General features: G+C 41.4%; 1 protein-coding gene across 1 annotated transcript in view; it reads right to left on the bottom strand.

Annotated features, from left to right (window-relative positions):
* The window catches only part of INTS2 (integrator complex subunit 2), a 44,201-nt gene extending 22,523 nt beyond the window's left edge, over positions 1–21,678 (bottom strand). The window contains exons 1-17 of the mRNA XM_040424675.1: positions 21,468–21,678; positions 18,109–18,412; positions 15,705–15,843; positions 15,409–15,511; positions 13,841–13,954; positions 12,246–12,376; positions 11,972–12,145; positions 11,599–11,819; positions 10,181–10,306; positions 8,661–8,732; positions 8,433–8,547; positions 7,499–7,567; positions 6,916–7,050; positions 3,200–3,479; positions 1,593–1,697; positions 631–795; positions 123–324 (exon numbers count right to left, since the gene is read on the bottom strand). Coding sequence (XP_040280609.1) covers positions 123–324; positions 631–795; positions 1,593–1,697; positions 3,200–3,479; positions 6,916–7,050; positions 7,499–7,567; positions 8,433–8,547; positions 8,661–8,732; positions 10,181–10,306; positions 11,599–11,819; positions 11,972–12,145; positions 12,246–12,376; positions 13,841–13,954; positions 15,409–15,511; positions 15,705–15,843; positions 18,109–18,401 — 2,444 coding nt within the window. The 5' untranslated portion in view covers positions 18,402–18,412; positions 21,468–21,678. The remainder of the gene's footprint in view (positions 1–122; positions 325–630; positions 796–1,592; positions 1,698–3,199; positions 3,480–6,915; positions 7,051–7,498; positions 7,568–8,432; positions 8,548–8,660; positions 8,733–10,180; positions 10,307–11,598; positions 11,820–11,971; positions 12,146–12,245; positions 12,377–13,840; positions 13,955–15,408; positions 15,512–15,704; positions 15,844–18,108; positions 18,413–21,467) is intronic.
* Positions 21,679–21,963: the final 285 nt, after the last annotated feature.

Raw genomic sequence — 21,963 nt, 5'->3', positions numbered from 1 at the left:
CTGCTATCTTTTGGAGATATATATATATAAATAATGGTAGTTCATAAAACAGTATGAAACATACCAAAAAAAAAATAACCAAAATGTAGTACAGAAAGACAAATGGGTCAAATGAACATTACCTTCTTGGCATTACAGTGTTCAAGGTCATCCAAAGCTTGCTGACAGTCTGCAGTATCCTGCGCGGAACACCAGCATTCAAGAGCTGGTTCATATTGGCAGTGAGAACTTCTGCATACGGGATCAGATCACTGGCACTTAGAAGAGTCAAGTGCTCTAGAATTTGCATCACTTGCGTATGGTTGCTCTGAAGCTGTAGAAATGCTTTACAAAAAAACATACGTACATTGAAACATACCTATAAACACTGCAAAACTATACACCATTATATATGCATTATGAAAAGAAAAAAAGGACTAAAACACAAAAATGGAAACAGGTTAATACATTCAAACAACTACTTAATAAATATTTTTTAGCAAGGAGTACAGGCACAATGTTTCCAGAATGATCATAGACCGCACAACAACTCCCACCCAAACAAACAAAATGAAAATATTTTCCATACTATAAGAATCTTTCTACATGAGGGAGAAAGCAGCTGCTTGCTGTATATTTTTTAAAGCTCACCATCCTGTAGCTGTTTTGGGGAATGATTTTTGGCAGAATTTGTCATCAACATCCTTCTTAAGAGAGCATCTGTACCAGTAATTTCCTCCTCACATATCCAGTCATCCACAATGCAGAGGTGGGGGTAGTTGGTGGCAAGCAAGCGCAGTAGGGCAGAGTGTAAGCCTAGAGAACAGAAAGCAATAATAATAGTAAAGTAAGTTATGGGTATATTAGACGGGCAGCTTTTCTGTCCGATAATCGCTAACGAGCGTTCGTAGTAATGCTCATTAGCAATCATCCAACAGGCTAATACTGCTTCCGATTGCTTAATGAACGAGCAAATGCTAGTTCATCGGGCAATTCAAATCTTTCAGCATGCTTAAAGATCTGGATTTGCCGGTGGCAGATCGTGCTCTGTAATCAAGATCTGCCGTCGGTACGCCACTGTCCTGCATGGGGATGAGCGACTGCATGGCGATCGTTCTTTCCCAAGCAGCAGTGTCCTCTCCTAGCTAACTGGCGACTGCCAGGAGGGAACGTTTTCCTCCCTACAATCAAGGTGTCTAATACACCCTTTACCCTGCCTTCCATAGTTCCTTCATTAGCACCAGTTTTCCCCTACAACTTTTGCACAAACAGCATTACTCTTACCACTTTTTTTTTTTTTTATGGGTGCAGCTTAGAGGAAGGGAACGAGACCCCCCCATGTCTAGACACATTTACAATAATTAACACCAGAAAACCAGCGTAAATTATAGCTGAAATCTACTCCAGCTCCTAACTGGCATAGGTGTCAATTTCTGGTGCACAGACTTCACAGATATTAAGGGGCCTGCACCTACTAATAATTTAACTGCATCATGTGAAATGCCAGTAAATGAGCCCCGGTGTATATAGATGGAGTGTCTATCTAAAGGAATTTTAATGTACATAATAGAACATATAATACCAAAAATACATATGCACATGCAGCCACTCACCACCAAGTTCTTGTTGTAGGCCTTGTGCCTGTCTAATAAGGTATTTTATTGGAATCTGATCCATTAACAATGAAGAGTAAGACTTTGGCTTCTTCTGCATGGCCGCTGCAATTACAGTAGATATGAAATATTAGAATCCAGTTTCTTCCACATTATACAGTATTTTAGCATTTCTATTTGTAAAGTTATTTTGACATTTGAAACCTTTAGCTTTAGATTTGCACACAAAAGATTCCAGAAATTCAAGAAACAAAAGGTATACAAAAAAACACAGTTACAGCTTATTTGTGTTAAAGGGGTTATCCAGGCATTGATAATGATGAGGATAGGATAAGTCATCATTATCACATCGGCAAGGGTCCGAGTCCTGGCACCCTGGCCGATCAGCTGTTTCAGGAAACTGCTGTGCTCACCAAACTGGAATGCGTAGTTAATAAAAACATAATATTTTGACTTTGTATTTCCGTTTTTTAAGAGGCTATACTGTATGTTTACCATGTAGGATATTTTTTTCCATGATAAAACATTGTTTTTACAGATATTTTACACCTGGCGTACATACTCCAGTCTGAAACGAAAGACCAATGGAGTGCACTCGTCTTAATATATTTGACACATGTTGGGCTATCTTAAAGCCAGAAAATAAATCTAATCCTGCTATGAACAAGCATAAATTTGTGCTGCTTTTTGCATTATGCTATAGACCGTGGTTAGACATGCCCAGACCACCTGGTTTGTTTTGGTTCTTACTGTTGCTCCAGTTTCCAAAAACTAATAAATTGATTGGCTTCCAATAAAATTTGGGAAATTAGATTGACAACTGTTCTAGTGATACAGACTGATCTGAGTGATTCTTATCTGTGAATATACTCATGCAATATAAGCAACTGGAAACAAACATTTAAAAAGCTAAACATAGCAGAGGGAAAGAAGTAACATGAGCAAATAAACATTCTGAACAAAGAGCAGGAGCACACGGCATCATTGGTTGCTATGACGCCGTGCACTTCGTGCCGCAGCTGCAGTACAGTAATACACTCGTATAGATCATACGAGTGTATTACTGTACTGCAGCGGCGGCACGAAGCGCACGGCGTCATAGCAACCAATGACGCAGTGCACTCCTGCTCTCAGCAGGATGCCAGGCCAGGATACCACGGACCGTTCACGGCCGTGTTCCATGGTCGTGTGCATTTGGCCTAATTTAGACATAATGCTGGAGGAATGATTACTTCCTCCTGCATTCTTCTCTTTTCACTTACGGCAGCACGTCCCAGATTACACAGTGAAATGTGTTGCCATTAATCAGGAATCTTTAATCCTGATGAAGGATGCTCAACACTTGTTCCCGATAATTTGCCAATAATCGTGTGGTCTAATAGGCCCTTGACTCCTAATTGGTGACATGAGAGCAATTAGACAGCACTGGGAATACTGAAAAATTTCAAAAAGGTACACTGGACACTGACTTTTACAACAGGTTGGGCATTTGGTACCCCTTAAGCTCTAGAAAAGGTCGAAGGAGTTATAGTCTACAGGTTTCAAAACCAAGATGCAGAGTGAAATAGTTTTTGAACAAATACATATAATAAAATAAAATCACTTACCTAATGTTTTTGAATTAGCCAGAAGAGCTTCTTCATAAGACAGAAGGTAATAGAGTAAAAGCAACTGAGTAGTAATTTTGTTAGGTTGGTTTTGCCGCGAATTCTCCATGTGACCCTGAAAAACCTTTAAGATTTCTTGCTCTGTAATCGGTTTGTTGGTTGCTTCTGGACTGGACTTTGACGCAGGAGTGATTATGGAGTTAATGTACACGTCTATGAGTGGAATCAACTGCTGATGCAGAGGAGTAGTTGTCTCACAAATTTGCGTGTAGATCCAGTCCTAAAAAAAGTGAACGTTTATAATAAGAAGTCATTGTGCACAACACAACTATACATTTTTTTTTCTACAGTACATGGCTTTGTCACTCTCAAAACAAATTAATAGTCTATCCTTAGAATATTCCATCAGTGCAGTTTGTACCGGAGGTGTGGCTGACTCTTCAGTCGTACACTCCTGACCAGCCTGTCTGCCCGATACACTAATTAAAATTAGCCTAAGTATAAACCTTAGCCTGCTCTGCCTCACTCACTGGAAGCCTTTTGGCACCAAGAGAGATATAGGGTGGACTCTCATTGCATTCGTTGGGGGCCATCTGGCACCAGGAGAGGTGTGGAGTGGGCTTGGCATGCATGTTGGTACCTGCATTCGCTGGATTTAATGTAGGGCATTTTGGCACCTACACTCCCTGAATTTTATGGTAGCCGTCGTGGCACACAAAGATCGCCTTGACGTTTGGCAGACGGGACCAAATAATTTTGTACAAAATGTATTTGCCAAGAATCTCAAATTTACTTAATAAGCACAGCATTAGCATTAGAATACTTTTTTGTACTTTATTTGGTTTGCAGAGTACTGTTGCATTGTGTTTTTTTTCAGTCATAGCAACCTTCACCTGTGCATTGGGATGTGCTGACTGACTCCCTTTTTTCTTTGCAGTCTGACCCCCAATATTGCCACTGATCATGTGCAACAACGGGGTCATTTCATTGCAGTACTCAACGCAGTAACGCTCTCATTCATGTCAAAACTCTTGGACACCAACTAATGCTTTAAAAAAAAGGTCTGTGTTCTTCAGAGGTTCTTCTGTACAGCAGAGCTCATGAGCATGTGCTGCAATACAACCTATTCAAGTAATAATATGGAGCTTCAGGTTGTGAGTGACACAGTTAAAAAAAAAAAAAGAAAATAAAGGGGTTCCTATGCTTCACTATCATTGTGGCCCCCTTAGTAATCTGTGGGGTCTCAGCAGCCAGACCACAACTAATTTGTTAACATATGGTATATGTTACTACACATTGCACTGCTCTACAATAGATAGTAATAATGTGATCCTGCCTATGATATGCCATTATGGCTGAGCAGCCTATCAGGAAAACTCACCAATATGTAGTATATGGAAGTGCCAGGGCGTAGTGTGTAGTTAGGCCCTGTGCCCTCACCCCCTAGACAGCTCTGCAAGTGGTGGCAACCAGTCTTGCTCATATTCTGGGACAGGTTGCTAGCAGCCATCTCAGGGAGAATGCAGAGTGGGCATTCAAATTCATTTCCTGTGTGTTGAATTGGGACCAAGAAGCCAAGAGCAATGGGACCCAAGCAGCATCAAAACAGCAAAGGCGAGGGATTGGTGTGGGTGAGTAAACCTTTCCCCAGAAAAACCTTTTAATGAGCTTATATGTAACACTTGTAAACCATACTCCCACAATTATTTGTAAAAATATGGAAATTACATATTTAAATTTCAGATCCTTTGAATTTCTACATGCTAAGATTGATTTTCCAAGGATATTTTTCCCACAGGTGCTTTGGTGTTAAAATGATCTCATTGAGATAATGTCGCTTAGACTATCCTCCAGATATTCATTTTATTGAGCCAGAAACATTGGTCTGGAAATCGGAAGTTCCTCTGAACATTCAAAACTGGAAAAATGTGGTCAACTTAAAAGTATATACATGAGCAAAAATTTAAGCTGGTGGCTTTTGGATTGGATTTCCAGGAAAAGCTACTGAAGTAAGATAGTTGGGGAGTCTCATGAAGGTAGCCCTTCTCCTTTAGGGGTACAAACTGGAGTAGGAGGAAGAGGAAGGGTTTGTGATGATAATGATTGAGTTGTGTGTAATGGACCATTTTAGATGATTGTTGTGTGTGTGTGGCCCAGAACCCCAAATTCTTCTTCTGTGAAAGGTATAAATCAAAGCTTTTCATATATTCCCTGTGTTAATGTACTTGTCAAGAGCAAGCTAAGCTCTCACATTCACTTCTCAGCTGAAGTCAGTTAGGTCATGCATTCCTGCATGCTGAGTCATCTCAACAAGCTTCTTAATGTTATTCGCAGACAGTAAAAAGAGCCTCATAGCAGCTGTCACAGTGTTCCTCCCCGTAGAATATCTCACAAATACTTATTACAGAATAAGGAGAAGACCTTGCCTTTAACATTTAACTGTGCAATGTATATTCATTTTCAAATAACCACTATATATTTGTTTTTGTAAAACTCAATGGGGGTCATTCACTATGACCCCCCTATACCAGAAACTGGTGAAAAAACCTGCAAACCCACAGGTTTAGGCGCAAGTGCAGTTTCTACACTGCCCTTGTCCTTTTCTGAAAAGGGGGAGTGGAAGAGGTGTAGCTAGAGTGTGGTGGAGTATTGCCGGAATATGCACCTAATTTGTGACTGGTCATAAATTTTAACCGCATCCTCTGGTAGTGCGAGGGTTATCAAAGACCAGCGTAAAACGCCAGACTTTTATAAATGTCCCACATTAACTGTGTACAACTACACAATTGGTCAAAATTTGATGGGCAATCTGAGATCTCAGGTTCCTTGCTGTTGGCTTGGTAGAGCTTGTAAGTGAACTTGAGATCCAAGCTTATGGAACATATATGCTGTAGAATAAAGTCTTACAGCACATGATTTTATTATTGTCAAATATATCAGAAAAGAACATATGAAATTTGGAAATAGTAACATAGTTTATAAGGCTAAAAAAAGACATCTGACAAGCTGAACTGAAGCAGTAATTCATGTTTGTCATTATGCTTAAAGGGATTCTGTCACCAAGTTTTGGGCTATAGAGCTGCGGACATGCACGGCTAGATCGCTGCTAGCATGTCCGCAATATACCGGTCCTATAGGGCTGTGTGCTTTTATTTTCTTTAAAAAAGGATTTTAGAGATATGTAAATTAGTCTTGTATGTGTCCAAGGGGCTATACGAACCTTCCTGGAGCCCAGCCACGCCCGCCTGTGAAGGAGCCCAGCACCGCCTATGTACTCCGAATCTCCTCCTTTCATCAACGATAGATTGCCGTAATCTCACGATGCGCAAGCTCGTGCATGCGCAGTGCCAGTATAGTGTTCCTTCCCTGTGCTGGCATCAGCGTCAGGGAAAGAACTGCGCATGCGCGAGCTCGCGCATCGCGAGATTAAGGTAATCTATCGTTGATGAAAGGAGGAGATTCGGAGGACATAGGCGGTGCTGGGCTCCTTCACAGGCGGGCGTGGCTGGGCTCCAGGAAGGTTCGTACAGCCCCTTGGGCACCTACAAGACTAATTTACATATCTCTAAAATCCTTTTTTAAAGAAAATAAAAGCACACAGCCCTATAGGACTGGTATATTGCGGACATGCTAGCGGCGATCTAGCCGTGCATGTCCGCAGCTCTATAGCCCAAAACTTGGTGACAGAATCCCTTTAAGACATTGGGAATATCTACCTTTATGGACACTTTGTGCTTGGTGAAAGCTCGACTTCTCAGTAGCTGATAGATACAGTGAATAGGTAGAAAGCCAGTAATGTTCGCACTCAGATTGCTCGTGACGGGGACTCGAACTGCATGGGCGGTGACCACCTAGATACAAGACAATAAAAAATTATGCTCTTCTGATTAAAGGGGTTATCCAATAGTAAAATAGTTGGCCAGACCTGCCTGAACTGCCAGCCCAGGAGCCGAAGAAACCGGATCCAGCGGCGGGAATCAGGTAAGCGTCTCCCCCACCCTGGGTCAGGAAGGTATCGGCCACTTTTTTAGTATAGGATAACTCCTTTAACTCCTTATTGCTAGAAACATTTGTTATGTTGCCCTTTTTCAATTTGCTGTTAAAATTTCTAAATAAAGTAAATAATACAGCACAGGGAATGACAGTAGGCAAGAATGGGACGTAACAAGCACAAGAGTATGGGAATTTTTGGAGGACATGCAAAATAATTCAATTCTCAAGCTATGGCTCTGTCTGCAGCTAGTAGAACAAACCTATATATACACTGACGAAAGCTCATGAGAAAAGACACGGTTATACCTGCTCTGTAAATATCTCCTGAGTGAAAATGGTCTTCATTCTACTAAGAGAACTTGGTTTAATGACAATCTGGAAAAGAATAAAATCAAACACTTATAAACTTCCCAACTCCTGTCTAAATAACTACAACTAATAAACTGTACAAATACTGACACATTCTACAAATTCTTTTAAATGCATTCAAAGGGGTTGTCAATCAGCTTTCCCAGAGTCCCAAAAAGCAGATCAGAATAGATCTGCTCCGATAGAAGTATGTAACTAAACTAAATAGCCATTCAGGAGTTTGAAATCAGACACTGTTCATACTTTTATTAAAATATATGCTTTACTATATTGTCATAGGAGCAGAAAAACGATGGACGCAAACAGTGCCCTAACAGACCCCTGCATAAAAAATTAGAACTGTCATGTTGGGACACTTACTCGACTGATGATGTAAATCCTGCTATAACCTCCTATCAGTTCCCAACAGATGAAAGGTCTTGGGTTCTGAGATTTTGTCATTATAAAGGATTGAATGCAAAACGATGGGGAAAAACTTACATTTTTTTTTTTATTTTAGCACAAGGCCGCAACATAATAATGTGAAAAAAGTGAAAGGGTCTAAAGACGTTCCATTATGCATTGTAAATATGTATTTTCCACACCATAAGATGCAATTTTCCCCAAAAATAGAGGGGGGGGGGATAAGCAAGGGGGTCTTATGAAGCAAATACTAGCAAGCGCTTCCAGTATGGGGTCTGATTAGCAATGGGGGTCTAATCTGTGGTCTGATCTGAGGTCTGATGAGCAATGGGGGTCTGTTCTAAGATCTGATGAAGATTGGGGGTTTGATGAAGACTGGGGGTCTGATCTGAGGTCTGAAGAAGAGCATAAAAGTAGGAAAGAATTCAACATCCCCTACATTCTGCAGAAATAAAGCCATCTTATTTACCTTCATTCCCAGTGTGGAACAGACCAAATCGATGATGGCACTAAGCTGGTTGCTATGGAAATACATGGCAACTAAGAGCAGCATTTCTCCAAATGAGGCAGACACACCGGCTGTACTGTAAAAGACAAGTTTACAAAAATGTACGATCACATATTACTCATACAATTAACAATTCCACTGACATTACATTTACATTCAATTTTTTTTTATATATACACAAAGGCTCACCTTTCAAAATAAGCTTCTTCCTTTATCATCCAGCTAAGCCATATCAACATCAATTGCTCCTGTTCTGGGGTACTGAAACATATATGAAAAATAAATGGTGCAATAATTACTGCCCCATAATAATTCAGTACTAGAATACACCCTGTTGTGAGAAGAGGAGGGTCTTGTAGGTGGTTCATCCAATCATATTTATACTATGTCCAGCATTTTGCTGTTGTCACCTGTGTTTGATAATGTTTTCTTGAGGTTCAGTTCACTTTAACCACATCCCGAAAACCCAACGTAAATTCATGTCGGGGGTTGGGTATTAAAAGGGGTTTACCGGGATTTAACTACTGCTTTTTCTAGGCCAGTGACAATACGTTCATCGGTCACGTGGCCTAGGCGCAGCACAGCCCTATAGAAGTGAATGGGGCTGAGCTGCGATACCAAGCACAGCCACTTTAAAATGAAGATAGGTCATCAATATTAATTAATTGGATTGGATGTGTCTGGCAGTGGCTTTCTTCTCTTACCACTCTGAGAATAGATAGACGCTCAGCTGAACCAAGATAGCTGTCAGTCAAATGAATGTCCTGGCAACAGCTGCTGAAGGTGTATGAACACCTTAACTCCATAGCGATCAAGCCAAGTTTGCTGACGACATCTATGTTTTTCCCACCCGACTTCAAAAAGACTAAACTTTATTTTTCTATCGACATAGCTGTATGGGGACTAATTTGTTGGCAGACAAGTTGTACTTTTTAATGTCGCCATTTAAAGAGGACTTTTCACTAGTTTAAAAACTAAAAACTAACTATATCAGTGGGCAGAGCGGCGCCCAGGGGTCCCCCTGCACTTACTAGTATGTCTGGGCGCCGCTCCGTTTGCCCGGTGTAGGCTCCGGTGTCTGCAGCTCCCTCTGTTGTACTGGGCGGAGTTTTTGTATTAGGGTTGTCCCTTGCTGCAGCGCTGGCCAAACGTAGCGCACAGCTCATAGCCTGGGAGTCCCAGCAAAGGACAACCCTAATACAAAAACTACGCCCAGTACAACAGAGGGAGCTGCAGACACTGGAGCCTATACCGGGCGAACGGAGCGGCGCCCAGACATACTAGTAAGTGCAGGGGGACCCCTCTGCCCACTGATATAGTTAGTTTTTAGTTTTTAAACTAGTGAAAGGTCCTCTTTAACCCCTAAAAAAAATAATGCCATACATGTTCAGCATTAGCGTGTAGCTTACTCCATACATGTCCGGTCAGTCTGAAATCCCACACACTCACAGGTCTTAAGAACCTGTCCTAGTTACATGTTACGTTTTTGCCGGAGAACCCATTTAAATCTTTAAAAAAAAAAAAAAAAACTTTAAAATAAAATATGAAACGCCATCAAATGTCTGATTGTTGGGGCCCCAAACGCTGACCACAAGTTTGAATGGGATAGAATATATATATATATTTATATATATATATATATATATATATATATATATAAAAAATTATTTTAAAGTTCAAGGGAATATGCATGGCAGCAAATATCTCACCTTACTAGTGTGGAGAATGCCAGTAGCATACAGAAAGAAAGGGACACAAATCGCACCCCAGCAGGAGTGGCCGGTGGACGGCTGGTCATGAGCTGAAGCACTTGCTCAGCTTCTTCATCTGTTGGCCTGAAATGAAAACACAGCCATGAGAAAGCTAGAAGTCACTAAGAAGCAAACTGCTACACTTCATTATGGGAAATTCATTATGATCAGAGTTTTATAGACTGGTCTTAATTTTAAGTGTGCAGGAGTAAGATGTGCCTCTTAATATATCTGGTGCATCTTCATCAGTTATCAAAGTCACTAAAGTATTTACAGTGATCTGGGAGCCTCTTGTATTTCACAGCCTTCCCATTCTAAGGCCAAAGCAAGTGTGTGAGGCATCCAGTACAGAGATGTGAGAACTTTGTGAGACGGAGAAGAAGCAAGGAGGAGAGGAAATAATGTATTACTTTGTAAGTCCGGCTATCAGCCCCTGTAGTGTCCTGACTGGGAGCAGAGGATCGTTCTATGAAACAGAATAGATATTTACTGCTACAGAAAAAAAATGTTTTTTTAGACTGAACTGTGACCTTAAAATGGGGAGGTTGTGAAATAAGGGAAGCTCCAGGATTCATTGTAAATACCAAAGTAAAATCTACACCTGCTATGAGCTATGCTAATATGAATCTCTGTCAAAAATTATAGTGATTGAAGAAAACAGATCGGCGCTCGCTAATTTACTATAGATGCTTTTATGTTTATTGTCACATTCTATGTATTCATGTGACAGTCAGCTCATTCAGAGCCTTTTTCAAACATGCAAAAGGTTCAACTTCTGAGTGAGACGAAACTCGGCACATGAAGACATAGAACATGACACTAAACCTAAAAGCAACTCTACTAAACTAGCGAGCGCCGTTCTGTTTTCAATACTATGTGGGACGCCTTCCATAGACGCGAGCACCGCACAACAGAGAACGGAGTGCCAAATGAATATTGCACAAATTATAGTGAACCTGTCTGTCCACAGAAGATCCACTCTTGCTAAACCTCGCCAACTTTTCTTGGCAACCAGGACGAGAACAACACAAAATGGCCAAAAGTAACCAATTTTTCCGCAAATTAGGCTTTCAATAAATTTTGCCACTTTTGTACACCAATATTTAGGCAGATAATAAATCCCCTTCAATATGTATATAACAGATATAACATGCATGATACTTTTAATTAGTCTGAATATTCATGCTCCATTTGTTATACAACAGATAAAAATGATAATAGAAGTATAATAGGTTCAGAGATAAATGCCATTCAGCAGAAGGCACAGAAACATAACTTTATCATAGAAGGGTTATCAGTAAAGGCCATAGGAAACATTGTTAACATGCCGAGTCCTGTGTTACAATATGACAGGATAATAAGAAAAAGGTATTTACTTAAGACCAGCAATTCCCATCAAGGCACAATATAGGCGAAGCAAGGCACTGGCTTTGACTACATGTTCCTCTCTGAGTCCACAATATACATGTCCTCCTTGCTCAATATCGCCGCCCTCTGATATCTGTGGCTTTTTCTCAGTCGGAAGAATGCTCATTAACTCTGAGAGGAGCTGTTTCCTCATCTGCCATAGCACTGAGCTGCTGTTCTCTCGTCTTCTCTAGAGTGAAAAACAGATTTAACATTGAGGGTACACAACGTAAAAGTGATATATAAAATTATTATTAAAACACGATTACGCAATAAATAGCTGGAAGGCTTATTACTGTAAAGGGCAAAAAAATAAATAAATATACAAATGGGAAATCTTACCAGTTGCCCATTGCGGATGAATGTGCCAAACCAGGTCCTAACTTTTGCATTGGTCCCAAGGAGTAGCCCGCTCACAAAGCACACCATGTTGCTCACACCATCATTCCCAGCCTCATTTTTTGTATGATCCAATGTCAATGCTACACCAAGCCCTGGAAGGTGACACTCTTCTACCTGTCACAAGTTAAGCACACACCAAAAATATACTTCATTTTCTAGCCAGCACGACAACAGTTAGTATAAAAGTAATCGTAAAACATCTAAAACCACTTACCACCATGCCTCGAACTTTAAGGGCCTGAGAAGGGTTCATCTTGCACAGCTGACGAAGAGCTTCAGTTCTGCGCCTTCCTCCAGCACTTTCTTCATCTTGGCGTTCTCCGTTTTTTATTAAGCTTCTACAAACTATAAAATCATGCCAAAGTGTTGGCATCAATGAGATTTATGTATAGAAAAGATTATAAATAATACAGATTATGAATATGATATTTTAGCGGTTCATGAGCAAAATGGATGGACTATGGCTTTTTGGACACTGGTAAAGAGCAAGATAAACTTGCATCTTCATTTACAGGGGTAGTAGTGATAAAAATGCATTCGTTGTTAAGGGTGCATATTTATTTCACTGGGGAGATGGTAAAAGTGGTTACCTATCATGGGAACAAAGTATCAGGCATGGTGAAATCTAACATATCTTACCCCCAATATCTGCCGCTGGGGAACAGTCACAACTCACAAACACATCAGTTAAGCACGTTGATATCAGGTACTTTTATGTGTATGACAAGCTTGAGAATAAATTCTGAAACACTGCAGTTTTCCAATTGGCCACTAGATGGCAATAGTTACACAGCAGAAACTATTTATAGTTGTCCAACTAAGCATTGTTTTTCAATTTAAAGGGATATTCCCATCTGAAACATTCCACAGCACCTATATCTAGATCAAGCATATCCTAAGGACAGCCCTATAAAAAAAATAGCACTGTGTTATGAAGGACACGCTAATGGATAAAACTAACAAAACTCATTAACACACTGCGGGGAAAACTTTACATGGAAAATGACCTGCGGGGCAAATTTTAAATCCACAGCATGTCAATTTATTGAGTGGATTTTCACAGCAGGTGAAATGCATGGGGTGAAATCCATGGCAAATCTGCATGTAAAACATGACAAGGAATAAAATGCAAATCATGTGGCTAATCTGTGACAGATTCTTTTCTGTCCAATTAACATCCTGTGTGGCTGTTTAAGTCTGACAACATACCAGATCACACAGGGAAGTTATAGTTATTTATATAGACATATATACACACACAGTATATATTACGTTCAAAACCATTAAAAATACGATCAATAATCAATGACGTTCCTGCCGTCCTCCTAACATTTGCAGTATATTACAGGAACATCTATGGATGTAGAATCACATGGCAGTAATACTGTCTTTGGCAAAACCATGGTAAAAGTGTTTTGTTTTGTTGTCCTTTTTAACTATGGTTTGGAGCTGCATAGAAAGGTGTAGACAGTGGGAGTTATCTGTCATGATAAATCAAAGCTAGTTAAGGCTGAGCTACATGTTGATCTTGGCCACGACCCATCACACGACCAAAGATCGCTGTGTAGCAGCGCAGCCACTGATCTCAATAGGGTCACAGTGCAACTTGCAAGTTACTGCGACTACAACCCCAGAATCATAACCAAACCCAACACTGCTGGATTTTTGGCAATTCTGAGGGCGAAGCAACTTAGGATTCATGCTGCGACCCCACTCAGTTCAATGGCTGCACTGCTACACAGCAATCGTTGGTTGTGTTATGGTTGTCGTGGCCAAGATAGCCTAAGTCTGCAGTGCTGAACAGCTCACCTTCATTAAAGCTGTCTGGAACATTTGCAACCAGCAAACAAAGAAACCAGGCTCCATTTCGAACATGAAGGAGAGCTTCAGCCATGTCTGTGATAGGCAGTAGTGTGTGCAGTTCTATGAAAGAACAAAGAATAGTGTTAAACGTATTGTTGATAGATGGAAATAAAACAACAATGACAAATAGCGCACATTTATGGTGCAATTTGACACATCTCATTTTAGCCACATTTATGAAAAAAGAATAAACCATTGTGCCTTGCAAATTTAGAAGAAAGGAGAAAGTGACAAAAGATGCTCTATTTGCGCCACAATTTCAAAAATACACTAAATGCGATATTTAAAAGGGGTTATCCGGTAATACATATTGATGACCTATCCTCTGGATAGGTCATCAATATCAGATCGGTGGAGACCCAACTCTCAGAACCCCCACCGATCAGCTGTTAGAAAAAGCCAGGCACTCTATGAGCACCATGGCCTCTTCCTAGGCCATGTGATATCACCATACATTGGTCACATGGCCAACTTGCAGCTCAGTCCCATTCAAGTCAATGGGGCTGAGCGGCAATCGATGTAGAGTACTGTGCTTGGTAAGCTGCCGGAGCCCGCAGTGCTCACCAGAGCTCCCTTAAACAGCTGTTCGGTGGGGGTGGCAGGACTTGGACCCCCACCGATGTGATAATGATGACCTAGCCTGAGGATAGATCATCATTATTTGGGATGAGCGAATTTCATATTTTGAAGTTCGTGTGCGAGTTCATGTTGTGGTATTTACTGAATTGCAGTATGGATTCCGTTACCACGGACCATAACGCAATTCCATGACAGAATGCATAACGGATTGCCTTTAGAGGCATTACATTATTCATTCCATCATAATAGAAGTCTATGGCCTGCATATCGGATCCGTCCGGTTTCATTATGCAGGAGAGGACTCCAGCATAATGTAAACCGGATGGATCCCTCATTATCTTTACCCCTTTAAAGGGCTTCTGTCACCCGACAAAACTAATTTTTTTTTTTTGGGTACTTATAATCCCTATCCTGCGATATATCTATACATTATGTTATTAATCATTTTCGTTCAGTAGATATGTAAAAAAAGGCACTTTTAATAATATGCTAATTACCTGTCTACCAGCAAGTAGGGCGTCTACTTGCTGGTAGCAGCCGCAAAAAACCGCCCCCTCCTCCTGTCGATTGACAGGGCCAGCCGCGATCTCCTCCTCCGACTGGCCCTGTCAGCATTTCAAAAATCGCGCGCCTGACAGGGCCAGTCGGAGGAGGAGGGGGCGTTTTTTTTGCGGCTGCTACCAGCAAGTAGACGCCCTACTTGCTGGTAGACAGGTAATTAGCATATTATAAAAGTACCTTTTTTGACATATCTACTGAACGAAAATGATTAATAACATAATGTATAGATATAATGTATAGATATATCGCAGTATAGGGGTTATAAGTACACAAAAAAAAAAAAAAATGAGTTTAGTGGGGTGACAGAAGCCCTTTAAAATATCAATACTTTCCATCGTACAACAGAATAAAAGTGCAGCATGCCAATACTATACCAGCTTGTAAAATGCAGAGCACATCTGCAGCTTCCTCCATGTGCACAGGACTTTCAAACAGCTCTGATGACTTCAAGAAATATTCACCATTAGAATCTGCAACCTACAAAAACCAAAGAATTTGAATACACAAAACTAACACAGTCATACTGTAGCTGAGAACAAACAATTTATTGTCAAAATTACAAAGTTCATTGCCCTAAAAACTTGTGAAATCTAGACGATGGAAGCAGCATGAATTTTATTTATAGATGTCACCAGCAACTTCTATACCCAGACATATAAGAAAACCATACCTTATTTATTATCGCCAATAGCTCGCTGAGCACTAGTCGTAATCGACGAGGAGAATCACTGTGCTCAAACTCCAAAGTCAGGCCATGCTGAAGCTGTGACACCAAAATACTTTCTCCAGTGCCTCCCCCAAGCTTATGTCTATGGAGAAGAATATGCCAGTCAGATACACTCTACATACTTGAAATGGGTCAATGTACAAAAATGAAATGCATACAGCTAGAATACATAATGATTGCATGCATGGCATTATACATGTAAGCTCCTTTGATATTAATGAGAGTAATAAGTGACAGTACTTTTAGAATACATAATTAAAGGGGTTCTCCAAGGCTACTGATGACCTATCCTAGGGCTGGGCGATATGGCCTAAAATCTATATCGGAATATAATTTGAAGCATGTGCGATATAACGATATATCGCAATATATTATTTTCTATATTATATATTATTGCTTTATGAAAACAATAATTTTATTTATCAGCCCCATGCCATTGCCATCATCCATGTTCCCCATCCAGCGCCATCAGCCCCATGCCATTGATATTTGCAATCATCCATGTCCCCCAGCCAGCGCCATCAGCCCTATGCCATCGCCATATAATCCATGTCCCCCAGCCAGCGCCATCAGCCCTATGCCATTGCCATATAATCCATGTCCCCCAGCCAGTGCCATCAGCCCCATGCCATTGTCATATATTATCCATCTTCCCGAGCCAGCGCCATCAGCCCCATGCCATTGCCACCATCATCATGTCCCCTAGCCAGCGCCATCAGCCCCATGCCATTGCCACCATCATCATGTCCCCCAGCCAGCGCCATCAGCCCCATGCCATAGCCATCCACCGCATCCCCCACCCCCCCCGGTAGATTCGGTCCCCTGCTAATATACTTACCTTTCCTGCAGAGTGCGCGGCTGGCTGATGGGAGTCCGCAGGAGACGGACCGCGTCTTCTTCCCAGCATGCACTGGGAGGGACCTGGCGTCACACACAGCGTCAGCCAGCGCGCTGACGATGTGTGCACGCAAGGCCCTGGCCAGTGCAGCGCAGAGTCGGGAGGCCACGGAGCGGTGAGTGAGAAGCTTCTTCAATTCACTACTGCTCCATGGTCATATATCGCGATATGGCGATATAGACAAAATCTATATTGTTGGCCGAATTTATATTGTTCATATCTTATATCGTTTATATTACCCACCTCTACCCTAGCCTATCCTTAGGATGTCAGCAATCAGATTGGTGGGGGGGTCGGACTTCCGGCACTCCCGTCGATCAGCTGTTTGCAGAAGCTCTGGCACTGTAACTACACTATGTATTAGCCTGGCCTGGTTACTGCAATCACAGTGGGAGTCATACTGCAGTAACCAGGCCCAGCCAATACAATATGGACTACACTGTGCAGTGTTGTGCCTGATTTCAGCATGGAAGCTCCTGCAAACAGCTGATCTGTGGGCGTGCAAAGAGTCAGACCCCTGTCGATCTGATCAGCTGAGGACCTATCCTAACCTGTTCTAAATCCCTGTGAAGGACTCCCCTTTCCAAAAGAACTGCATTGGGATCAGCCTAATGGTCACAGAAAAGCCAAGGATGGTAACACATACCAGGCTAAAAGCCAGACATTATAAAGGGATGTCCATTTTGGTCTTTGCTATTAGAGACACACTCTCCTATGTAAGATGCTGGATAACGTTCGAGACATTTTAGCTACCTGGCTACTAAGATGATGCAGAAATACACTGCGTGCAGAATTATTAGGCAAATGAGTATTTTGACCACATCATCCTCTTTATGCATGTTGTCTTACTCCAAGCTGTATAGGCTCGAAAGCCTACTACCAATTAAGCATATTAGGTGATGTGCATCTCTGTAATGAGAAGGGGTGTGGTCTAATGACATCAACACCCTATATTAGGTGTGCATAATTATTAGGCAACTTCCTGTTGCTGCTGCACGCAATGTTGATAGTGAACAGATCAAAACACTGACAAAATCCATGGATGGCAGGCTTTTGAGTGTCCTTGCAAAGAAAGGTGGCTATATTGGTCACTGATTTGTTTTTGTTTTGTTTTTGAATGTCAGAAATGTATATTTGTGAATGTTGAGAGGTTATATTGGTTTTACTGGTAAAAATAAATAATTGAAATGGGTATATATTTGTTTTTTGTTAAGTTGCCTAATAATTATGCACAGTAATAGTCACCTGCACACACAGATATCCCCCTAAAATAGCTAAAACTAAAAACAAACTAAAAACTACTTCCAAAAATATTCAGCTTTGATATTAATGAGTTTTTTGGGTTCATTGAGAACATGGTTGTTGTTCAATAATAAAATTAATCCTCAAAAATACAACTTGCCTAATAATTCTGCACTCCCTGTATATCTATAAATGCATAGAACGTACCTTAGCTGCTGTTCTTTGTTGGCATCCTGTTCTAATGCGTGAAAATCTACAGAGAGCAAGGCCACAATGGAGTTAACTGCCTCTACTCCTGATAGAAGCCGGAGAAGCAGCTTTTTGTCCTGAGCCCAGCTTTGGCTCTGGTCAGCTGGAGCACACAAGGCCATGCGGACCAGACATGGTAGCAGAAGTCTCAGTTCTGGATCGCTGAGAGCAGCCAACCGTACCACATCCACCTTCTGCATTGCTTCAAAGGCATATGGGCTGACATACTGCAGATATGGACTGTCGCCCATTCTAATGACTCCTAGGAAAGAGAATCACATTGTTAACTATTGAAATTGGTCATGCTTTTCACTACACAGATAGCCTGTAAATAAAACAGGTCACATTGGTTAAGTGTGAATAGCCAAAATGGGGAAAATGAGGTGTGAAAGGTTTTGTGTCACTGGTTGTCAAAGGGACAGTGTCTGGGTTAAATGGGATAAAGAAGAGACCCTCTCAATGTAAATGACTGAGAATCCTATCAAGTCCCCTACTAATCTGGAGATCCCTTAAAATGCCATTATTAAAGCTGGGTGTTCAGGATTTGTATATTCCAGACATGGTTTTCTGCAGAAGCACTGAAATAGTACTTCTAGATAGGAGACAATGGATGGACCTTAGCATACAATATACGAAATCCAGCACTGCACCAAGTCATAAAAAAACCTGATTTTTTATTGATACAAGAGTACAAAGCAGTAAAAATCGCTGATGCATTTCAGGCTACACTAGCCCTTATTCCTTTTACTGCTTTTTGTCCAATCTACATCTTTTGCAGATTGCAAACGGACCCATTCATTTCTATGGCTCCACCAAAAAACGGACCACACGCGGATGTCATCCATGTGCTGTCTGCATTAGTATGTCCTATTCCTGGCCACAAAATGCAGACCACGCACCCATTAAATTCAACGGGTCAGCAAAAAAAAAAAAAGGCAACATGGACGTGATGTGCAAAACGGATACGGCCGTGTGCAGAAGTTCTTTTTATGACTTGTTGCTGTATTTGGTATATAGTTAGCTGCGGAGTTCCAACACTCCGTGACTCACACAGTCGAGATGAAGTAAGAGGTTACAGCTTGGTGAGCTGGTTGAGGGTGGAGACCCAGTAGGTGCAATGGATGGACCATGATTCTACACGATTATACAGTCAGGTCCATAAATATTGGGACATCCACACAATTCAATGTTTTTGGCTCTATACACCACCACAATGGATTTGAAATGAAACGGACAAGATGTGCTTTAACTGCAGACTGTCAGCTTCAATTTGAGGGTATTTACATCCAAATCAGCTGAACGGTGTAGGAATTACAACAATTTGCATATGTGCCTCCCACTTGTTAAGGGGCCAAAAGTAATGGGACAGAATAAGAATCATAAATCAAACTTTCACTTTTTAATACTTGGTTGCAAATCCTTTGCAGTCAATTACAGCCTGAAGCCTGGAACGCATAGACATCACCAGATGCTGGGTTTCATCCCTGGTGATGCTCTGCCAGGCCTCTACTGCAACTGTCTTCAGTTCTTGCATGTTCTTGGGGCATTTTCCCTTCAGTTTTGTCTTCAGCAAGTGAAATGCATGGTCAATCGGATTCAGGTCAGGTGATTGACTTGGCCATTGCTTAACTTTCCACTTCTTTCCCTTAAAAAACTCTTTGGTTGCTTTTGCAGTATGCTTTGGGTCATTGTCCATCTGCACTGTGAAGCGCCGTCCAATGAGTTCTGAAGCATTTGGCTGAATATGAGCAGATAATATTGCCGAAACACTTCAGAATTCATCCTGCTGCTTTTGTCAGCAGTCACATCATCAATAAATACAAGAGAACCAGTTCCTTTGGCAGACATACATGCCCACGCCATGACACTACCACCACCATGCTTCACTGATGAGGTGGTATGCTTAGGATCATGAGCAGTTCCTTTCCTTCTCCATACTCTTCTCTTCCCATCACTCTGGTACAAGTTGATCTTGGTCTCATCTGTCCATAGGATGTTGTTCCAGAACTGTGAAGGCTTTTTTAGATGTCGTTTTGCAAACTCTAATCTGGCCTTCCTGTTTTTGAGGCTCACAAATGGATTACATCTTGTGGTGAACCCTCTGTATTCACTCTGGTGAAGTCTTCTCTTGATTGTTGACTTTGACACACATACAACTGCCTCCTGGAGAGTGTTCTTGATCTGGCCCACTGTTGTGAAGGGTGTTTTCTTCACCAGGGAAAGAATTCTTTGGTCATCCACCACAGTTGTTTTCCGTGGTCTTCCGGGTCTTTTGGGGTTGCTGAGCTCACCGGTGCGTTCCTTCTTTTTAAGAATGTTCCAAACATTTGTTTTGGCCACGCCTAATGTTTTTGCTATCTCTCTAATGGGTTTGTTGTGTTTTTTCAGCCTAATGATGGCTTGCTTCACTTGTTTGTTTCATTTCAAATCCATTGTGGTGGTGTATAGAGCCAAAAATGCTACAATTGTGTTGATGTCCCAATATTTATGGACCTGACTGTATATTGATATTCACAGTTATATTAGAATGCATTATACTGTATTCTGGAGCTGTGTGTGTCCACAAATTGGCAGAAATGCTTGTAGAAATTCAATCAAAATCTTTGTCAGTAGATCCTGCCCTTGCTGCCATGTCTTTGGTTATGGCTGATGGTTAGCCAATGAGGTTGTCCATATTAGTGTAATACAGTATAAGTGACATCGATTTTTGTTGCTGTCAGCTGACCTCCAAATAGGCTACCAGCTCCACATAGAAATATCATGCATGCTAATAGACAGATAATATGCAGCACTGGAATTGCAAACAATGGTATATGAAGAAAAAACCTTCATGAGATAGAAATATGATGATGAAACGATTTGTGACAGCTATAGTTGGACTAGCCACATTTAAAGGGGCACAAACCATGTCCATACAAAGAGTGGACGGTTTCAGCAGCAGTAGCCTCAGAACAGCACAGCAATATACAAGAGATCACATAAGCTAGTCACTAGCACATCCAACCACCACTATTCATACAGCATCTCCTATAGTAGTGTGACAGATGGGATAGATACATAATAGCAATGGGCGACCAGGTAAACTAACATCATAGAAACAGGAAAAGAAAATGTGGCTTCCAGAATAACACGTGTTAGATTGTAAGCTCCACGGGTGACATTTACAGTACTGCCTTATGGAATATGTCCTAAATTTTTCTAGTTTAGGGTAATGTTAATGAAAAAACAATAATAATGTAAACACACAGAATGAAACATCCTCCCTTATTGTGCCCATCCATGCACTCCCGTCATTTGTAAACACTGCACCCAGGTACCTGATGCGTCCTCCCGCAGAGAGGCCGGTGTATGGTCTGCCCGCTTCCCCCCGGTAATGTGACGTCCTATGGCTGGTGTACACACATCATGTGTTACAGTATTGTGACCACCATAATCAATATTATATGACTGCGACGTGATAGAGCCCGGAACCTGAGAACTCGGGATGAATGTGCTCCGAGAGACCGGATGGAGGTTGCTGCCGCTGCAGTGCACTTCCCCGAAGCGCGAGGCCACGCCTACCATTCCTTACAACCAACGAGAAGCCAGGACGACAGTTACCAATAGCAGGAGGTTTCTCAACCCCTGAAACGAAATCTGTGATTGGCTGGCTGCGCTGTCGTACCGTTCTTTGTTTATGGAGTCCTGAATGTATGTGAGCTCCCAGCAGACTCACGTCCTTTTTACTGGTAGTAGCTGAATACTGTATGTACATGAGAGGAGGAGTAGTAATAGTATGATGGATTCTGAGGGATTATGGGATTGTTGGTCGGA

The sequence above is a fragment of the Bufo bufo genome, chromosome 3, assembly GCF_905171765.1.
Source record: "Bufo bufo chromosome 3, aBufBuf1.1, whole genome shotgun sequence".
In the NCBI taxonomy this organism is placed as follows: domain Eukaryota; kingdom Metazoa; phylum Chordata; class Amphibia; order Anura; family Bufonidae; genus Bufo; species Bufo bufo.
The sequence above is the reverse complement of the archived record's forward strand: the minus strand, read 5'-3'. Positions and strand labels throughout refer to the sequence as shown.